Raw genomic sequence first — 22,826 nt, forward strand, 5'->3', positions numbered from 1 at the left:
TTTGTCCCTCCTCCTGATCCCCAGGCAACTACTGCTCTCCTCGCTAGAGTTTTATATAACTCTATGTACTTTTCTATGTTAGGTTTCTTTCATCAGCATAATTAGAGATTTATCAGTGTCATAGTATGTACTAATAATTCATTCTTTTTATGCTGAGTGGTACTTCTTTGTATGAATGTAATCACATATTGTTTGTTTACCTGTGATGGACCTGTGGGTTATTTCCAAGATGTGGCTGTTATGAATAAGGTACTATGAACATTATATGAATCTCATTATATGAATATATGGTTTCCTTTCAGAAAATACCTAGAGTTAGAATGGCTAGATCACATAGGAGATGTACAGTTTTGTGGTTTTTTTTTTTTTCCTTCTTGAAAAATACTGTTGAGAGGGCAAAAAGACAAGCTATAGACTAGGAGAAAGTATCTGCAAGATATATAGACAATGCACATATGCTCAGAAGATACAAAGAGCTCTGAAAGCTCAGTAATAAGGCAAGAGCCCTAAATAGGCAGAATTTACACACACACACACATATACATGTTATTTCAAATAATCCCTTTTATTACTATTAAAGTTTTATATAAATCAATTTTAAGAGGATAAGTTTATTCAAAATAGGCATATTTAACTCTTGGAGAATGTCTGTCACTTCCCTTTTTGGCACATGGCCAAGACTTAGATAATCCTTGCTCCCTACTTCACTTCCTTTGCATCCACTTTTTACTCAGCCTCATTGGTTCAGTTCATTTCATGATTGTGTATCTTGACAAAGCACCTCACCTCAGCTCTACCAATGCTGTTTGCCCGGAGCTCTTCTAATGCTGGGACCAGTGATGCTTGTGTGAGCCACGAGGCGTATGTATGTATGCAGATCTGCAATGTGAGAGAATTTGTAACACCACTTAGAGCAACACGACCAGTCAGGAATGGAAGCCAGTGAATAAATGCTCCTGAATTGTTTCTTGGGTGGCAGTTCTGAGGAACTTTCTCCATAACTTGTCACAGAGCCACCGTTGACCACAGTGACCATCTTGAAAGTTCTTCCTTCCTTTAGTTTTCTCTCTTCTCTTGTACTCTTTCCAGTCCCTGCTCCCTCAGTCCCTAAGATTACTTCGAATAACCTATCTGTACTGCCAGCCCTTGCCTCAGGCTTTGCTTTTTGGGGGAGATTTCCAAGTTAAAATTACCATTGCGTATATCACTTAATGTTATAGCTACAAATAAAGATGATGTAGGACAGTGCTCCAAATATACCAGTTAAACTTACGGCCCACAAATTTACCTTCCTGCAAAAATCCTGATGTTTGCCTTTTGCGTGTTTGATTTGTTCTTCAAAATTGAACAAAACCTTTGCAGCTCTATGTGACCTTCTAAACAATATAACTTGACAAATCTTTTAAAAACTCAATTTATTTTAATTCAAAGAGTATACTAATCTCTCAAATGATGTCCTTACCCCTACAGAACTTTTTCTTTACAGTTGTTATCAGCTTCCTTTGACTTGTCACCACTATTTGAAAAATTTTATACACCTTCTATATAATAATGGGTCACAGCCACTAACTTCTTAGCTTATACTTGTTGGCCAGTTTCTTTGTCATACATAAAAAAGAGATCATTAACCTTTCAGTAATCAGGACTAGCATGTTTTGAAGAGTTTAGACTTTAGCATATAAATCACTCATTAGTGAGTGGTGCCAGTGGAAACCAGAGCACCAATTCCTTTCACTGAATATAACGTTTTCATCTCCTTCCGTATTTGTTGGCTGTATATCATGAGAAATCCTTTAGTATTTCCGATGTAATCTAGTTTTCTGATGGTTTATTTATTTAATAAACATAAAACAAGAATAACCAACTTTACCTTCCTCTGCTTAATTGTCGGGGCACTTGATTAGTCACACTTCCCTGCGATAAAAATTGGCAAGCATTTCCAAAATTGACCGTTTCAGTAATATAAATAACTAGTCAGGAGATAAAATATGCCTTTTAATTTTTTTGGTGAGGCCATAATTTGGTGACATTTGCCCAGAATGGTTCATGATCTAAAGGTTTAAATGCCAAATCTGTCATACCCAATAAACTGTTCAGAATTGTGTTTATTCAGAAATGTTTAGTGCATCAACACAGGGATCTCACATACAGTTCTTCTCATTGAGATGCCTGTATACACAATGGTCCAGGTATCCTGATTTCAGTGCAGAGGATTTCGTTAAATGCCTTAGGTGAACCCAGTGTGAAATTGATCTCTTAATATCTTTATGCCTGCTCTTTTCAAATCATATCAAGATGTCTTTTTTCTTTGAGATTAATAAATTCTTTTTAATATTCTGACCATTACTTTTCACACAAGAAGATTGGTCTCCATTTCAGAGACTCTCTTCCCTGTTAAATCTAGCTCTTGAGCTCCCAATGCATGGAATGTTACAGATGTAGTTTTCCAATGTCTGGTGGTTAGTCTGTGTCCTTTTTTGCCTGTCACTGCCCTACCCCACATAAAAATAGAATAAAAAATACATGGATAAAATAATATGGTTGGTATGCCATTGAAATGGTGTGCTACAAATCTTTGGAGTAGGTAGAGAATATAGAATGTGCTCTTCTCATCTTGTTTGATATTTTTTAACTTTCTCAGGACTTCTATTTTAATTTGAAAAATGCTTTAAGATCAAGAGGTTGTTTAGCATCACATCCTCTCCCCACCATAGCACGGCTTATGTGAGAAGCTTCTACATCGTAATCTTGGTTACCAGGGTACTTTTCTTCTCTGTAACAATTTATTGCTTTTGGGACACAAAGCCGTTTCTGTTTGTTTTAATTAATTGTTTATTTTGCTAATTTCTTTTCTCTTCCACCTACAGCTTTTTCCCTCTATTTCTTTTAATCATGTGTACGTGCAAAAATGATTGACATTTTCCTTTAATTAATGAAACTAATCAGTTGCAATGTTCCACATGTGATTTTTGGATGTTCATGATATTTATTACTTTTATATTTCTGCTAGAAATTTATGATTTTATAAATTATTTCAAAACTCAAGACTGAAATCTTGTCCCTATATTTTAGAAAATAATAGCAATTGTATAATGCATTTTTTACTTCTCTCCTTAAATATGTGAGGATAGAAAATGTAATCCAAATATTTTCATCCTGGTATAACAGTTCTTTTAATTAAAGAGGAAATGTTTGTTCTATAGTGAATCATAAATTATTTATGATGTAAATGAGAAAATGTTTATAAACCTAATTTGGAAAAAAATGGGAGTATTTATAGTAACTGGCATCTTGAAAGAAAATATTTGTACTTTTGAGTGGACAGATCATCTACTTTATGAATTTTCAAAGTTATATTTGAATTCTTGACTTTAGGTCTGAAAGTCACCTTAGAAGTTATCTATGCTTTTGATTCTATGGTGCACTCACATTTATAGATGTAATATTAAGGCTTCAAGAGGCTTAGTATGTCTTGATCAGATACTTTGTTACCCTACCATTAGAGTGGTGATATCTTTGTGAACTGGGTTCTTTTATCTTTGTATTGGAGATCCTAACATAGTCCTGATGCATGGTTGAAATATTAGTTTCATTACATTTAGTATATTTTTCATTATACACATCATGAAATGAAAGGATAGCAGACAGACCTTTTATTTCTGTTTCTATCTGTGCTCTTTTGTGATTATACAAATAATATATATTATTGTGGGAAGTCTGGACAAGTACAAAGAAAATAAAAATTGTCATTAAAAGGGTCGTTTTAAAAACCATACTACTTAGCGACAAATGAAGCTTTGAATCAAAATCATTGGTGTTGAATCATAACAAAGCCATTATTCTAGAATGGATTAAGAGCATATACCATGGTCCCATAGGACTTTAAGAATGCTCACATCTTCAGTGGCGTTCTGTAACAAAGCAGTGACTAGTAACGGGAGGGGTGTAAGAAAGAAGCCATACCATGGAATTGAGCTACCTAGTTATTGAAAGAAAAACTACTTTGGGAAAACAAACCCACTCCCACCCCCCAATCCAGTACACCTTGTTTTTTGTACCATCCTCTTAAATCTGAGGCTTTGCTCATCTCTGAAACTTTGCACTTCATCATACCTGAAACTTTGCACTTAGAAATAATGTCTAAACTTACGAGGTGAAGTATTTTTTAAATGATTATGTGAAATTTTTCTCTGGGAAACGTTATCCCCTTTTCTTTAATATGTATGTATAAATTTTGAAAGTTGATTTTCAGTAAGTAACCTTTTATATTAAGGGCGTTAATAATCCTTTGTCTAATGAGGTGCAGATCTTTCTGATTTGATAGGTTGTGAATTTCTCTAGGTCAGGGACCATGTGTACAAGATAGTTTACAATGCAAGTAGTTGCATTTTACAATTTGTTGAGGGTAGATCTCATGTTCTTTGTTAAGAAAACCCCAAAAGGACATAAGGAAACTTTGGAAAGTGTTGGCTGTATCTATTACCTTGATTGTGGTGATGGTATTATGGATATATGCATATGCCCAAAGTCATCAACTTGCACACATTGAATATGTGCAGTTCTTTGTATGACAAGTATACCTCAGTAAACTATTAAAAATCCCAACATACTGTCTAGCAAATGGTTTATTGTATTTGCATCTAATGGTTAATGACTTTTACTGTAAGCAAAGAAATTACAGTATTAGATTTACAGAGTACAAAAGTCCATTACAGTAGGAGGGCTATGTCTAAAGCAAGAAAATTCGGTTAGAAGGTTATCTGCTTAAAACTATGCTTAGATTCCTGGCTTAGGCAGTAGGACAAGTAGTAGTCCCTTCACTAAGAAAAAACAAAAATAAAACAGGAAGGGAATTCTTCTTTGGGAAGATGATGACCATCTCAGTATGGTGTGCGAGTTAGACAGCCATATAGATATCATCAATATAGAAATGGCTAAGTAGTTTTGGATTCTCTATCTGCGCTAAACAAGTTTGTGAATGATCATAGAGAATGTGGTTATTGAAGCTTGGAGTAGTAAATATACCCACAGAAAATATTTCATTTTATTATATATAAACATATCTTTGTATGCATATTGAACAATATTAACTGTAAGTCATGATAAAGAACTGTGGTTTTAATCACTGATAACATAAAATATAATTTGCAAGCTACCTATAAATAATGGTAATCCTAATAAATAGAATGATGAAAGTCATCAGTGGTTATATTTTAATGTCAAATAGTTTAGTTCAGTTTAAACAAATGTTTCTTGAACAGTTCTTAGAATTTGTGTTGCTTTATTCCATGATAGTATCACAAGGACAAAAACATCACTTTGAGAAGAACTGCACTTAAACTGTGTATTGTAAACCAGGAAATCATAGTATCAGGTTTGTAGAATATAAAAATCAACTGCAATGTAAATGGTGGGTTTTAGGGAAATATAACTAGAGGGGAAAAAAATCCAGTTAGAATGTTGACTTACATGGTTTTAAGAGAGAGACTGATACATTCAGGGATTTATTTTAAATAGGGTACCCTGCAGAAAGGCAGATGAAGTCAAGGATGGCAAATCTAGATATGGAAATAAGAATAATGGATTATTTTGATAGTATATAATACTAAGATAATTACCAAGAAATGTTAAATATGGACTTAGGTCTCATGTTAGCTTTTGAACTTATTAGGTTCTAAGACCGGAAATCTACAAGGGTCAAAACTGGTTTCTTAGTTGGGTATATAAAGAATGATGGTGTATTCAGGGAAAGAGGAAATAAAGGACATCTCATAGTTTAAAAAAAAAAAACACTTGGGAGTCTGGTTTTCTGATTTCTGGATTCTGGCATCTAAACTTGTAGATAAGTATGGTATACTAGAAGAGAAGAGACATCCTGCTCTCAAATTCCTAAAAGGTTATTTTTGGGCAGTAAGTCCTAGTTCCTACTCTTTTTCTGTGCATAGAAGGTTAGAAGAGTTGAAACTACCTTTGTGAATCTGAGCTATGAAATCCATCTACATGTAAAACCCTGCTGAAGTGAGAGGAAATGGATTTTTCCTAAGTATATAAGTATAAAATACATTTTTAAAGAAGTGAGTTATTTCCTTTCATCTTACTCAGGGTGTATCATATTCTTAAATTATTGGCTTGTATCAGTTATTTTGGATGAGTACATTTGCAGTATTTTTGGTGACTTCATTTTTTCTTATTTGAAACAATAAAATCCCTAATTCTTTTTTAATGGTTTTAGTTTTGATTGCTTTTTATATAAAATATTTAGTAAACAGTTATATCTTTTTAATCATACATTATTTTATGAGAAACTCTTGACTTTGAATCAGGTAATTATGAATTGATTTTTAAAGTCTGACAGCTTTAATTCTTGTCATGTAGTGAAAATGTATTTAATTCCCATGATGGATTAATGCCTGAAATACTGAATTCAGAGACTGGCTAAAATTTAACATCAAAAGAAATCTTGTAATTTCTGTTTGTATTCTTTAAAAATGAGGAAAGCCTTTTCATAATCTATGTCTAATTAAGTCTGCAAAGTTACTTATTAATAGTGTATAAAAGTAATGTAATCAGATTACAAATAGCACTGTAAATACAGTGCTTGATAACTGGGTAAAATTTTTCATATTAAAAATTGTGTAGACTGCTGAATATATATTATATACATAAATAGTTTAAATATACTTTGTGTTAATAATTACTTTTCCATACATATAGAACAAAATTATTCATAATAAAAATAAATATGGTTTTAAAAAAGTTTACTTGGTAAGTGCACAGTTCAGTGACAGTCAAAGAAGAATTCTGTTAATACTAATAGTGGTGAAGAGATACAAAGCAGGGAGAGTTAACTATTGTTTACCAGAGCCTAGTTTTAGCTGAAATGAAACAGCGCTTAAAACTTGTAAACTGAGTTGTAAGTGGAAGATTATCTGCTATTGATAGTCATACAACTTATTCAGCTTTCACTTGTCTTTTCACAGAGCTCCTTAATAAGCATTTATAGTCAGTTTTTGGCAGCATTGGAATCACTGAAGACATTCTGGGATGTTATGGATGAAATTGATGAGAAGACTTGGGTACTTGAGCCAGAAAAACCTACACGGAGTGCTACAGCACGCAGAATTGTATTAGGTAGGGTAAAAGAGGATTAAGGAAGTATTTTTTCTTTTTTAAAAGATGTTTGAGTGTATTTTGTATTACTTTGGAAAAGGAATCTAAGATGACTTTGGATTTTAGATGAGACTTTTTTGTATGAGAGATGAACTGTGATTTATTAGTACATATTTAAATGTAAATATTTTAAGTAGAAAGGACAACTACTGAGGTGTTTCATTATAAAAGGTGATGATCTAATCCATGGATGTAGCACTCAGATAGTGCTTAATTAGCTTTTAATTAGCATGGAATTTGTGGAGTAGATGTTTTTTTAAACTTCCATTACTTGGGAAAAAGCTGTTAGAAATAATGAAGTCTTCATTTGTGAAACTAGGCAAGATTAGTATGAACAAGTCTGGGAATACTTTCTAACAGGAATATAGATGAGGATAAAAGAACCTGAAGTGGGCCATGCATGCCATTGAAGAGTAAAAAGAAAGCTTTACAAAATAATAATTGAATATATATTAAGTATTATACTGCTGCTGCTGCTGCTAAGTCACTTGAGTCGTGTCCGACTCTGTGCGACCCCATAGATGACAGCGCACTAGGCTCTGCTGTCCCTGGGATTCTCCAGGCAAGAACACTGGAGTGGGTTTCCATTTCCTTCTCCAATGCAAGAAAATGAAAAGTGAAAGTGAGGTCGCTCAGGCATGTCCGACTCTTCACGACCCCATGGACTGTAGCCTACCAGGCTTTTTTAAGTAATAAGATAAGAAATAACCATAAATATCATCCTGGCAATATTACCATATTCTATTTACTATGAAATTACTGTTTTATATATTATCATTATGAGCAAGCAATACATGAAATCAGTTTTAAAGTTCAACCTTTCAAGCTTTTAGAAGTTTTAAAACTATATTTGAGATCACACTAAATAAACTATAGTTTTATGAAGGATATTTTGATGTGAATCATATCCAAATTACTGAGCAGTTTGCATAGTTTCTACCTAGGCATAACAGATTATCTAGCTGGGGAAAGGGACACGTTACTATAAGAAGTGAGAGAAGTGCAGCAGTTCTACAAATAGTACTGTTACTTACTGAGTTTGAAAAAGTCTTAGCAGTATTTAATTTAGAATAGTTAACCAAGTTACAGTATATTTGTGAACAAGTATATATTAAAATGAAAATATTGTCTCCAAAGAAGTATAGTATTAATGGCCTCATTATATAATTATTTCTCCAGGTTATGGTTAAATACACTATTTACTTTATTTCTCATGATTCAGCATAAACAACCTTGGTTTTATTCACTTTCTTTATATATTTATGTTTTAGCTCCTTTTTTTTTCTCTTCAGACGTTGGTTTGCCTTTCTAGGACCAAGTTTTCAGCAAATTAATCAAAAGATTCGATAGTATGACCATTGTTGTTAGGTGAAAGTTTCTGCAGCCATTAGCAGATATTGCTAAAGGCTAACGTGAAATTTGTGTTCATGGTAAAACATGCATCAAACAGTGAGATTATAAGTTACCTTTGTAATTTTGTTTTTCTTATTGAATTACTGTACTCATTTTTTACTTTACTTGATTATTTCTTTTTGCCAGATCTGTAATAATTGATTTATATTGTTGCCACCCTTAGCCAAAGGATTATGCTATAGTGTATAGAATTTATCAAGACATTTTTTCCATAAAAATGAAATCTAAATTAACCTTAAACAATTACACTATGCTGCTGCTGCTGCTAAGTCACTTCAGTTGTGTCCGACTCTGTGCGACCCCATAGACGGCAGTCCACGAGGCTCCCCCGTCCCTGGGATTCTCCAGGCAAGAACATTGGAGTGGGTTGCCATCTCCTTCTCCAACGTGTGAAAGTAAAAAGTGAAAGTGAAGTCGCTCAGTCGTGTCCGACTCTTAGCGACCCCATGGACTGCGGCCCACCAGGCTCCTCTGTTCATGGGATTTTCCAGGCAAGAGTGCTAGAGTGGGGTGCGGTTGCCTTCTCCAAAACAATTACACTATATGTACCTTCGATAAAAGCAATAAAATTTCTGAAATTTGTACTATAGTATAGTCAAAATTTATCAAAGAATGTAGTATCAAGTAGAAATTGCTTACTTCTTAGATTTCATGAACTGTTAGTTGTTTTTGATATTAAATGAACAGTTTCCAAACATTTAATATGAATTGAGCCCTTTGTTACCCTACACAGGAAATCTTCACATGGAGAAACAATGTTTGTATAAAATTCAAATCTTAAACATTTATTTTTACCATTTATTGTATTTTTAGTCTTTTATGTTCTTCTTTTCAAGAAAGTTATAGAAGTCATTTAGAGTATTTTTCAGTTTCTAACTTGTAATTTTTTATATTAGAGATCTTTATCACTCCATAGAAAATTGTAATTCAAACTTTAATGGAATTCTGACCAGAATTCAGGTGGCTCAGTGGTAAAGAATCCGCCTGCCAATGCAGGAGATGTGGGTTGAATCCCTGGGTTGGAAAGATCCCCTGGAGGAGGAAATGGCAACCACCCCACTGTTCTTGCCTGGAAAATCCCATGGACAGAGGAACCTGGCAGGGTCTTCCAGGGAGGGTCGCAAAAAGTCAGACAGAACTGAGCGACTGGGTGCACACACACAGCTTATGAATTGGCACTGTGTTTTGAAACAGGATCCCAAATCTTTAGTCATGATCAAAGTTTTAAAATTACTTCACTTCTTTTAAATTATGAATTAGTAATGTATTTACTTTTGTAAAAAACCAACAATCTTTCCTTGGATATACAATGAACTAAGTACCCAAATTACTCCTTTATATTTTTTTTATGAACCATTCTACTTCTAAAAGCTTTAATATTCTTTTATTCTAGGGAATAACATTTCAATAAATATAGAGGTAGACCCCAGGCATCCCACTATGCTTCCTGAGTGCTGTTTTCTTGGAGCTGACCATGGTATGAGATCTCAGGTTTAAATGTTTTTAACAGAATCATAAAATCCTTGTCCACTACTGTAATTAAATATTCTAATGTATTAATATACTAATGGTAAATATCTTAAATGAAAATGTCTCATCGTGAACTCTACTTCTGTGTTTCTTTATATATATATGTGATTTAGATTTTCTAATCAGACAGTTAGGAAACGAAATCCTGTAATTAACAAATACTATGTATATTTCAAATTTGGTAACTGCATGATGGTAGATGTTAAACTTGTGATCATCATTTTGCAAAATACAGATACCAAATCATTATGCTGTATACCTAAATATATAATACAGTGTTATCAGTTATATAGCTCAATAAAGAGACAAATTCTGTGCCAAATGTGACTTTAAAAATGAAAGCAGCAAGACCTAAATTGACATTTTTTTTTTTCTTTTTAAAAAAATATCTGAAGTGGTAAAACCTCTGGGAATTAGGCTGAGCAGAAACATACATTTGTGGTAGGTATCTTTGCAATACAATTTACTTTTTTCTATGATTAAATAAATTTAATAACAATTTTTTTTTCATACTTTCAGGGATCCAGAAAACAGTCTATTACAAAATTTGAAAGATGTTTTAGAAATTGACTTTCCAGCTCGTGCTATCCTGGAAAAATCTGTAAGTTTTATCAGTGCTTTGATATTCCAAATGGTATTGCATAATGAAACTAAATGTTCTTTTAGGCACCAGAGAAAAATGAGGCTGAGAGGGAAGGAACTGGAAGAATATTACAACAGACTTCTGAACTGCAAGCAACAGTTGCATCAAAGAACTTATTAACCTTTGATTGGTGTTCTAAGTGTACTTTTTTCATGGTCTTCAAGCAGTGAAGTGATTAATGACATCTTTATTATTAAAAATAGGGGGAAAGTTCCAGCATAGCTAATGAGATGTTTGGATTTTCTATACTGTCTACTTATGGCTTACTGAAATAAAGTTCTAATTAGTTTGAAAGAAGTCTTTGTGAAAGATAGCAGTATAGTTTTTTAAAACTGAATAGATACTACTACACTGCAAAAATAATAGAACTGATTTATGATGAACGTGGACTACTAAATTGGTGGGATGTTTTACAGACTTTTGAAGTTTAGTATAATCACAAACTGATGTCAATTCCTGTTTTTGCATTCTATCATGGCATTATATTGATGTACAAACTAGAAAAATTACTTAAGCCCAAACATCAAGTGAGCCAGAAGCAGAACCTGTTTTTTAGTGTATCTGTGTATATTATTTACTGGATGAAAAAGGAAGCCTTCTCTTGCAAATAGCTTTTCTAAGGTGTTAAACAGTGATGTGACTGTATTTTCTATAACATAGCAATATAATTACCTTTATAAAAATGTTATAAAAATTTAACATTATCTAACACCATATTCATTCTTTACTTCACCTTGTGTATTCTTTTTTCCTCCCACCCATCCCCAAATATTTCTTTTCTTTTGAAGGATTTTTCTATGGATTGTGGGATTTGTTATGCCTATCAACTTGATGGTGCCATTCCTGATCAAGTGTGTGATAATTCACAGTGTGGCCAATCTTTCCATTATATATGCTTATATGAGGTAAAAATAAAAATATCAGCAAGACTTAACAGCATAGGAAATACACATGTGAAATCTAAAATAAAATCTGTTTAGCCAATAGTGATCACCTTTTTTGCCATTAGCTCCTTTACCATTCATTCCAAATGCCCTTTTTCATTTTTTCATGATTACTGATGAACTCAGGAATGTTCTAAAGTATCCAAGAAGGGGGGGCATGTATCTAGACTATATTCATGGATTTTTCACTGATGTATAACAAATTAAAGATTCTGATGGAACATTGGAATCTTTGTGTAAATATCTCATGTAACCACAAAGTAGACTCAACCAAGTAGGACTAATGGTGGCAATAAAGTGAAATGGAGCTAGTACTACAGAGTACCTGTTACTTTTCAGGCTATAGAATAAATGTAATAATCCTACTTTTGATATTAAGAGTGCATTTTGTGATCCGAGTATCTCACAACACCTAGTCAGTGACACTTTCCTTACTATTTATTATATGTTAAGTCTGCTTTCATTCCTGTCTGCAATCACTTGCTCTCTAGCATTTATCTTAGGGCACAGCGGACATATAATTAACTATGTGTGCCTCTGTCTACAAAAACAACCTGTCATTGTATAGTGCTTTCACTGTTCAAAGACTTCCTTAAAATCACCTCATGATTTTTGTGGTTAGTTTAGTGGCTGGTGCTATCTGCAGTTTAACAGCGGAGAATTTAGGTAGGGATGTCAATTCACCATATATAAAATCATAAAATATGAGGTCTAATTATAGAGATACTCTTGAGGGAACATATGCTTTCTTTTGTAATAATGAAAATTCATTTAATTTTTAAAAATGGGTTGCCTCCTGCTTGTAATTAATGGGTTGAGAATTAACCCCACTACTGGTGATTAAGATCAGAATTAATACCTAAATTTTAAGAGCCTATGGTATCTTTTATAGCAGGAGTTCTTAATTTGTGATTCATGGATTTAGGTTAGGTCTGTGAACTCCATGGATTTGAACACACTATTTTGGGGTACAGCTGTGCTAGGGTAGAGAAGGTGCATGCATTTTATCAGATCCTTAAAGGGGCCTGTAATTTGATTATGAATCAGTGGTACAGACCTTAAAATCCATCCTGGTTTCCCCTTGTTTTTCAGCATTTTAGTAGTTTGGTATTGGCTCAGAAAATGTTTCTCTTTACTCTTGCAAAAGAAAATTAAGAAGGCAAATCTTCTGACATAAAAATATAATGCACTCAAAAAGAATGAAATGATATTTGGAGTACCTGTAATCATGTTGACATTCCTCCTCTCTTCTTCTCTGTTCACAATTTTCAGTGGTTGAGAGGACTACTGACTAGTAGACAGAGTTTTAACATCATGTTTGGTGAATGTCCGTATTGTAGTAAGGTAAGCAATTTATTTGTCACATTTCATAAAACTGTACCTAGCTTCCAGTAATGTGTTTTAGAAGATTTATTTATATAGTAGAGAAGATTTATATATATAGTACATATAGTATACAATTTGATAGTATATCAGTATATATAAAACTTTTAGAAACATTTGTCATTTTAAAAAAACTTCTAAGATAAATTTGCCTCTATTAATATTTTAATTTATAAATCTGTTTTGATCAAAAATAGGTTAGCCCCTTTTCTAGTTTTCCTAAATGATCTGAATCTTAAGTATTTTATCTTATTTATTCTTACCTATTCATTACACCATTTCTAATATAAAGCATTCCTCTCTTTCTATAAGCCAATTACCTTGAAAATGTCTGGGAGAAAAGCCTGAAATAAGAATGCAGCATTCCTGTGAAGAGCTAGAAACTTAAATTATCAAAAGGATTTTATTTGATAACTTCAGAGAAAATATAAAGCAAGACATACTAATATCAAAAGAAAAATAATGGTGAAGGCATAATAATATATATCTACTTTTATCTCTTCACTAAATGTAAACTGGGACACTGTAAACCAGAATCCTGTAGAACTGTCTAATTCTGTGACCTCTATACCATTTGTAGAAGTGTTTGTGTACCAAGATGGAGAGCTTGACTTGTTGAACATATCTGGATTGGTAAAATCTTGATGGGGTTCATAAAATGAATTTGGGAATTGCATACAGCTGGATTCATGTGGAGAACTTTTTATATCATTTTGAAATTCTTGAGACTCACAATATTTTTGTCTTCTTCTTGTGCTTTCCTATGAGAAAATACATATTTATTATGTGTTAGGTTTGAGTTATCCAAGTATTTTAGTGTATTCTTTAAGAATGCTAAATAAAATATGTTACATAAGATCAAGTTTTTATGTGCTTTATTATTTTTCCTGAGAAGTTATTTTTAGGTTCTGGATTTTAAGTATTTATAAAGCATCAAACAATCAATCTGGTTAATTTGATTGGATCTTTTAAACAAAGAAGTAGGCTATTTCTTAAATAATTTATAATCTAAAGATAGGATAGCATATGAAAATAATGATTTTTTTGGCAAGAAAAAAACCAGGCTTAATCTGATGGGGATAAGAACAGTCATCATTAGAAGGCTTTTTTGGTCAGTAATAATTAAAGATGCTAGAAGCACTGGGGCACGATGGTTCCTGTGGACTGTGCACCCACATAGCGTGGTATCAGCCAGTGGCCTGTCCACTGTAGCTTCCTGCCCAAGCACCAATATCTTCCCATAACAAGAAGACAGCTTCTTCCCTCAAGAAGACAGCTGGTAAAAATCTGTTTGTTCAGAAATTGGCCTGAGAAAAGATGCTCACTCTAACCTCCTATGCAAAAAGGAATCAGTCTATACAAGTTAGTTTTACCATGCCCAAAGAGATGTCTTGAAGGCTCTTCAGCTTTTCCATTAAGAAATTACTGAGATAACTATAAACTGCTGCCTGAGAACTAAGAAAGTCACACGAATGAAAGTTTCCTAAAGTTTTATCAGTTTAATTCACTAAAAAGGCAAAATGAGTTAATAGTTATTCCAGTAGGCCAATAAAGCATTTCTTTCAAAAAGAAATATACCATCAAATAATATTTCTAAAGGATAAGAGCCACAGGTAAGCTAACTTAAACTGTATTTACATACAACTTAACTTACATGTAGAAACGAATGATCTAGTTAGTCCTCATCTAGGTAAAAATAGAAGTCGACTATTGAAATGTCAAGACAGTCCTCTCCTGTGTGACCTATATACCTTGTCTCTCCTTAAGCAACAACAGATGATGTCAAATGGGAAAGCACTCATAGAAGGATTTAACCCTCAGCTGTCTTCCTGAGAGCTCTGATTGGGAAAGACAGTCTATGGTAGGACTGGATAAGTGGCTCGCTCACTGCCTGTTTATGAGTAAAGTTTTATTGGTACACAGCCCTACTGACCACCACTGCTTTGCATTAAGCAAGGGATAGCAAATAGGCAGCATCTCACATCCTCCTTACTAGAAAACATTGCTTTTAGTAATTAAGTGAGAACTACTAGACATAAATGGCAAAAGGCAAAAAAACTGGAAGAAACTCACTTGTTCTTCAACACTACATCCATACCTCAGAATACCACCTAGCAATAAAAAAAAGAATGAGCTATCAATAGATGCAAAATTTGGATGGATCTCACAGACATTATGGGGAAAGAAATAAAGCCAATCTGAAGTTACATAGTGTATAATTTGGTTTATACTGACATACTCAAAATGACAACATTACAGTGATGCAAAACAGACCAATGCTTTCCAGGGTTTGGGACTGGGGGGACCACGTCATTATAAAGCAACATGGATTCAGTTATCATTACCAGGATACTGAAGATGTTAAAAGTAGAAAAGAATATTATGAACTACACAGTGCTGACAGATTTGACAAGTTAAATGAAATGGACAAATTCCTTGACAGATCAGTTACCAAAACTGACATAAGAAGAAAAGGAAAATCTAATAATCATGTGACAGAGAGTAAATTCATAATTCAAAATTTTACAACAAAACTATAGACTTAGATAGTTTTCTTGCTAAACTCTCATTCATGAAAGACAAATCTTATTGAAACATTTTCTGAAAATAGATACTTCCCTCTAATGTAACTTGCACAGTGACTGGAAAACAAAATCACACAAGGATACTGAAACAAAAAATTACCACTATCTCTCATCAACGGAAATATAAAAATCTATAATGGAAAAACAGCAAATTGAATTCAGTATGACAACACATCGTAACTAAGTGGAGTTTATTATACTAGTAAAGATGAGAAATTATATGATCTGAACACATCCCAAAAAACAATACCCATTCCTGACTAAAATTTATTCTTCAGCCAACTATAAATACAATGAAATTTCCTGAGCCTGATAATAAAGGGCATTTAGGAAAAATCTACAGCTAACATCATACTTAACAGTGAAAGAATGAATGCTTTCCCCCTAAAATGAGGAATATAAAATGGATGCCCACTCATCACTACACTGAACAGTCAATATAGTATTAGAGGTCCCAGCAGGTGTGATAAGACATGAAAGAAATGAAAGACATGTACATTAGGAAGAAAACTTTCAGAAAACATGGCTGATTATGTAAAAAATCCTAAGGATACAAAAGAACTACTAGAACTAATGAAGTGAATCGCAGGAAGATCTCAAGACACAAGGGCATTACAATTTCATTTCTGTATACCAGCAACAAATAACTGGAATATGAAGTTTTTGAAAAATGACATTTAGAATAGGATTAAAAACCAAAATACTGAGACATCATTTTAACGGAAGCAGTGTGGGCTATCTACACTAAAACAATATTGTTTAAAGAAACAAACGGAGAGAAGTGTCAAGTTCTTGCATTGGAGAATTCAATGTTGCTGGGATTTCAGTTCCCTTTAGACTGATCTTTAGATTCAGTGTAGTCCCAATTAAAATCCGACTCTGCTGTTTAGTGGAAATTGACAAAATGGTTCTTAAATTTTTAATGGAGGGGACCATGATCTAAAATGGCCATGGCATCTTTGAAGAAAAGAAAGGGGCTAAAGGACTACCTCATTTCAGAACTAAGGATAAACAAATAAACTGATCGAAAAGAGAGTCTAGAAATAGAACCATGTTTATATAGTCAGCTGACTTCTGAAAAGGGCTCCAAAGAAATTAAATTAGAAAAATCTTTTTAAGTATTTACTCTGGGACTTCCCTGGTGGGCCCACTGGCTAAGATCCTGTGCTTCCAAAGCAGGAGGCCTGGGTTTGCTCCCTGGTCAGGAAATGATCCCACATGCCACAGCTAAGACCCAGTGCAGCCAAATAAATATTAAAGAAATGGTGTGGGGATAACTGGCTTACAACATTGAAAAAATGAACGTCAACCTCTATGTCACTCACACTATACCCAATTGATTTGAGATGGCTCATAGACCCAAATATGAAAGCTAAAACTATAGACCTTCTAAAAGATATCAAAATAACTTTGTGATCTTCAAGCAGGCAAATTGATAGACTGAATTTCAAATAAAAACAGTTTCTGTTCATAAAAGCCTAAATAAATAGGCAGGATGCACACAAGGAGAACATTTCTGCAATATAGATATTGAACAGGGGATGTGGAATATGTAGAGAATCCCTACATCTTAAAAACAATCATCCAAATAAAAGATAAAAACACTTCACACAAGAAGACATATGAGTGGCTAGTCAGCACAGGAAAAGGTGCTCACGATGATTAGTTATCAGGTAAATGATAACTGGAATCACTATGAGATACTAATACACACAATGCTATAATGGCTAGAAAGACTTACAAACACTAAATAGTGCGGAGGGAGGATGTGGAATGGCTGGAATTTGCATACATTATTGGTGGGAGTATAAAATGGCAAGTATCTGTTAGCTTTTTATAATGTTGAACATACATCTCTCCTGTTACCCAGCAATTCCACTTCTCAGGACAAACAGAACATATCCATAGAAGGACTTGTGTCATAACTGCAGACAGTGACTGTGGCCATGAAATTAAGACGCTTGCTCCTTGCAAGGAAAACTGTGATAAACTCAGACAGCATATTAAAAAGCAGAGACATCACTTTGCTAACATAGTTAAGTTATGGTTTTCTCAGTAGTCATGTATGGATGTGAGAGTTGGACCATAAAGAAGGCTGAGTGCCAAAGAATTGATGCTTTTGAACTATGGTGCTGGAGAAGACTCTTGAGAATCCCTTAGGCAGCAAGGAGATCAAAGCAGTCAGTCCTAAAAGAAATCAATCCTGAATGTTCATTGGAAGGACTGATGCTGAAGCTGAAACTCCAGTACTTTGGCCACCTGATGCGAAGAACTGACTCATTGGAAAAGTCCCTGATACTGGGAAAGATCAGGAAGAGGGCAGGAGGAGAAGGGGGCCACAGAGGATGAGATGGTTAGATAGCATCACCAATTCAATTACATGAATTTGATCAAACTCTGGGAGATGGTGAAGGACAGAGGAGCCTCGGGTGCTGCAGTCCATGGAGTCATAGTCTGACACTACTTAGCAATTGAACAACAAGAAGAAGGGTCAGGGGAAGCCCAGGTGCCCACTAACAGGAGAATGTATATACAAATTATGATGTAACTATACAATGGAGTATTACTCAACACGAAAAAGAACAAATTACTGGTGGGTGCAATAATATGGAGAAATTTCAAGAAACCATGCTGAGTGAAAGAAGCTAGGAAAGAGGGCATACCATACGACTACATGTATGCGAGGGGCTTCCCTGGTTGCTCAGGTGGCAAAGAATCTGCCTGCAATGCAGGAGACCCAGATTTAAACAAAACTAAATTTAGTGACGAAAATCAGAATATAAGTTGTCCCTGAGGGAAGGGGACTGACTGAGAAAAGGAACAAAGAACTTTCAGGAGTGATAAAATCTATACACACCTATCGCATTACCACCCCAATTAAAACAAATCCATTTATTTTCTTGGAATGTGGGCATCAGTATTTTTATATCCCTCTCTACTACATACTCAAGTGATACCAGTGCCCATTAAGGGTTGAAAAAGAGCATTCAAGAATCTCTAAATTTTGTCACTGAGTAATATTTGTCTTTAATTTTATAAATGGGACCTATAAAACTATAAAATTTTATAAATGGGAACTTCTGTTCATTTTAAGTAGATTATCAATTTAAAAAGAAAACAGAAAACAAATGATGCTACCATTGTTTTAATAACAATAAATGCAAAAGACTCCTATTAGTACTAAAAAAGCATCTCTCTCTCTCTCTCTCGATAAACTTGTATGCTTGCTGGTTACATGAGCAATGCCTACCTAGTATGCTTCTAATTTTTGCCTTGGCTGCCAAGAAGTTCAGAGGCAAATTCAGTGCTCACTTTAGCAATTAACATCCCAGTTGGCTGATTAACCAATTTGTTTTTCTTTCTTTGGGTGGGGGAGAAATATTAGGAGGGGCCATTGAATTATTTTGTTTCATATTATAAACTACCTCAAGTCATTTGGGGAAAATGATGTTATTTAAATAACAAAATGTTGGGTGTTCTGGGAAAAAATGTTTTGATTGCAGATATAAATACCTTGTATGCCTCTTGTCAAAAAAGGTTAAATTAGGAAGGATTTGCTGTTGTTTGAATGAGTCATCTGCTAGAGGTGAGTCACTAGCCAAAGAAATGATTGGATGATATAAAAAATATGTCATTTAAAAATACAACTGGACTTCTCTGGCGGTCCAGTGGTTAAGAATCTGCCTGCCAATGCAGGGGTTCAATCTCTGGTCCAGTAAGATTCCACATGCCGTGAGGAAACTGAGCCTGTGTGCCCTAGAGCCTGTGAACCACAATGAGAGAAGCCACCACAATGAGAAGCCCACAGCTCAGCAGGACTAGAGAGCAGTCCCTACTCACTGCACTAGAAAAAGCTTGCACTCAGCAAGGATCACCCAGTGCAGCCAAAAATAATAAAGAATAGTAAATACAAGCACGGTGACAGGGACACTCTCACACCTGTTGATGAGCTGGACATTGGAGGAGTCTACGTAGAAGTGTAGAATACGGTGAGTCCCTTGGGGTCACAGACAGCATAACAAATTCAAGTGCATTTCATTACATTCTCAGGCTGAAGAAAGAATCAGATCTGCAGGCAAACGTGCTCACTGTCATTCTGTTTCTGTGATAACTGGTGTTGGCTGCTTTGGTTTTATCTGCCAGATAGGATATTTTATGTTCTTTATTTTTTAGCGCAACTGTGCAACCTTGGTCCTCAGGAAAAAATAAAAGTCTTTATTCCCAAAGGGCATATTCTAATGTAACCTTAAGGAAGACAACAAGAAAACACCTCTTACCCGCACTGTTTCACTGTTAAACAATCCAATCAGCTTCTCCTCCTCTTGCACTTTTCTCCTTGGTGTATGGGACTCAGCACTTCTCTCACTGTGGCCTTTTTTTTCTGTTAACGTATCCTGCACCTGATAGACTTGTTTTGCTGCAGCCTTTCGTGAATCAACCTGTTGACACACAGGAAGTAATGACATACACAGTGAAAACTTTTGACATTTGTAAAAGAAAACTGCATTCATGTCCAGATTCTTGAAAAGCCTATACTTGCCAATCTTTGAAAAGAGGAAGAAATAAAGAGTAAACCAACAAATGGAAGTTACAGAAAAATAGAGTAGTTGGCAAGATCCAGGCCTATTCTCATCAATAGGACAAGACCAATTAAAATTAGTGTCACTGTTGTGCACTCTTTAGAAATTATCTCTACAGATAACTTGCTTATTGAAAACGGCATTTTTTTACAAAAAACTGTCACATTTTAAAACTGCACATGAATTCATTATTAACCTTTGCTGGGAGTGGATCCAGCACATCTTTTCAGTTTAAATTCTTATTAATTAGAATCTTAGTTTCCTATCACTGAAGTGAGCCTAATTAATGTGAACATATAAAAGGAGCTTATGATATTGCTTACTTTTTTATACAGGTAATTTAACCTTTGAACAGATGAATAACAGTCCATGTCATCTAATTCTGTGTACCAGTATCAGAGGTTAAATTCTATAACAAGCTTGCTGTCTCTAAGGTTTCTTTTTCACACCATGCTGTTATCTGGGGGGATGACTGACTCTCAATAACCTTGAAGGAGACACGGAAATAGAAGGGCAGCTCCCACAATACTGTTGGAAGATTGAAAGCCACAGTGATGATCCTTATGTGAAGTATTTGTTCAGCAGCTTCATGTTTACAGCAGCTGAAAGTGCCATCACCTTTTTTTCATGGGTTAAATAGGGGGCAGAAGATAGGAACAGTACAAGGGGAAATAATGGAGTAGCCAGTGCCAAACTAGAGAATGAATTACATTGGCTGGGCAAGCAGAGCCTTAATTTGTAGTCTCTCAATTTTTAGCTTCTATTGCCAAATGTGTTCACTCTTTCCCTTTAAAATATGCTGGTGTTTTGTGGCTAGGTTTAAGCTGTCACAACACCATTCTTTATTCAGCCCTCCTCTCGGATCCCAGGTTCTCAAAGGGTAGCAAAGCCACTGCTTCTCAGTAACCTGAAAATTGGAATTGCTGTGTGATCACTCAGGGGTTCTTTATTTCTATCACTCAACTCTCTCCAACTCCTAGGAAAATTCATGTGTAACCACCTCATGAGCCAGTTTTCCATTGAAGTTGTCTTGGTAATAAATGCCCATCATACCACGAGTGTGAAACAAAGGGTTTCCCAAGGCTGCTCTACACAGTTCTATCCTAATAAACTGGTGACTTGCCAATCATCAAGAAATGCGTTCTGTGACATAAAGGATTAATTGAGATATTAATTGATGATTTTGGTGCCTCTTGTATGCTAGGCACTTTAGATATGACAGTTTTGGACCCAGAAGCCTCTGATGCACAAACAAAATTTGTTCTAAAATATTCAGTCCTCTGTGAGGCCTCCTGGAAGAGACAGTGCCTTCCTGGATCTGCTGTCAGTTGGCTGGATGGTCAAGCTGTGTTGCCGTGAGCACTTCTAGCTGATAAAACAATATCCAGTTTATGGAAAATTTCTATTTCTAGGGAAACTTAAAATTGTAAGAGCAAAGTGGGATCATGAAGTTTAATCCTTACTTGTGAACAGAGTAAAACTTTTTCTCAAACATATAAAACTAATTATAGAAAACACTTTGGATATCTCACATAATCAAATAGAAGGACACTATCCAAATGTGTGTCACTTTCCAGAAAGTGGCTATTCAAATAAGCTAAGTTTTATTTAATTTTCCATTGACACTTCACATTGTTTTACAAAATAAGGAATACTTTTATACTTCTAAAATTCAATAAGCAAAAATATGCTTATAATTAAGAATTTATATGCTACTTTTTCTCACACAGAAAATAAATATGAAGAAAGTTTAACAATTATTTTGGGACAAAAAGCTCAAGAAAGAAATCTATAAATTTTTAAGGTCAATACAAAGATTACTACTACCCATAATAATTTATTCACCCCTGCATTTGCTATGCAAAACCTCAGATTTAGGGTGAAATAAGGAACAAACTTTTTCTTGCCTGAAATGTAGGAAAGCTTGAATATTTTAAACTATGACCTATAGCTATTCCCTGCCTCCATAAGCATTCTTACTGAATATGATTTCCTTCAGTAAATTATGGACATGACAACCCAATGGATGGCATAGATAAAGAGGTGGCCCTGATGATAGATTCTTCTCATTCAATTCTAGTCTCTTCACAACTACCAGAGAGTAATTTCAGCTAGCCTACTGTCACCTTGATTGAGGCAAATACTGCCAAAGACCTGCTTTCCAGGACAAAATATCAGTATCTCCAACACCTTAAGAAAAGTTTCAGTTCAGATCAGTTGCTCAGTCGTTTGACTCTTTCCGACCCCATGAATTGCAGCACGCCAGGCCTCCCTGTCTATCACCAACTCCCGGAGTCTATCCAAATTCATGCCCATCGATTCGGTGATGGCATCCAGCCATCTCATTCTCTGTCGTCCCCTTCTCCTCCTGCCCCCAATCCCTCCCAGCATCAGAGTCTTTTCCAATGAGTCAACTCTTCACATGAGGTGGCCAAAGTACTGGAGATTCAGCTTTAGCATCAGTCCTTCCAATGAATACCCACGACTGATCTCCCTTAGAATGGACTGGCTGGATCTCCTTTAAGTCCAAGGGACTCTCAAGAGTCTTCTCCAACACCACAGTTCAAAAGCATCGATT

At 34.7% G+C, this 22,826-nt stretch overlaps 2 protein-coding genes across 8 annotated transcripts in view; one reads left to right on the plus strand and one right to left on the minus strand.

The window, feature by feature from the left end:
* The window catches only part of FANCL (FA complementation group L), an 89,058-nt gene extending 75,145 nt beyond the window's left edge, over positions 1-13,913 (plus strand). For all 3 annotated transcript variants that reach the window (XM_068986510.1, XM_068986518.1, XM_068986526.1), the window contains 7 exons: positions 6,981-7,131; positions 9,977-10,060; positions 10,509-10,554; positions 10,633-10,714; positions 11,545-11,661; positions 12,973-13,044; positions 13,396-13,913. In XM_068986510.1, the coding sequence (XP_068842611.1) occupies positions 6,981-7,131; positions 9,977-10,060; positions 10,509-10,554; positions 10,633-10,714; positions 11,545-11,661; positions 12,973-13,044; positions 13,396-13,431 (588 nt within the window). In that variant the 3' untranslated portion in view covers positions 13,432-13,913. The remainder of the gene's footprint in view (positions 1-6,980; positions 7,132-9,976; positions 10,061-10,508; positions 10,555-10,632; positions 10,715-11,544; positions 11,662-12,972; positions 13,045-13,395) is intronic.
* VRK2 (VRK serine/threonine kinase 2) overlaps positions 13,076-22,826 on the minus strand; it is a 99,627-nt gene continuing 89,876 nt past the window's right edge. For 2 of the 5 annotated variants that reach the window (XM_068986465.1, XM_068986475.1), the window contains exons 13-14: positions 19,946-20,107; positions 13,079-13,844 (exon numbers count right to left, since the gene is read on the minus strand). In XM_068986465.1, the coding sequence (XP_068842566.1) occupies positions 13,500-13,844; positions 19,946-20,107 (507 nt within the window). In that variant the 3' untranslated portion in view covers positions 13,079-13,499. Of the gene's footprint in view, positions 13,845-15,156; positions 15,195-19,674; positions 19,805-19,945; positions 20,108-22,826 lie in introns of those variants that run through there. The other 3 variants (XM_068986497.1, XM_068986482.1, XM_068986488.1) reach the window with 3 other exon arrangements.

Source organism: Capricornis sumatraensis, chromosome 1, assembly GCF_032405125.1.
Source record: "Capricornis sumatraensis isolate serow.1 chromosome 1, serow.2, whole genome shotgun sequence".
NCBI classification, from domain to species: domain Eukaryota; kingdom Metazoa; phylum Chordata; class Mammalia; order Artiodactyla; family Bovidae; genus Capricornis; species Capricornis sumatraensis.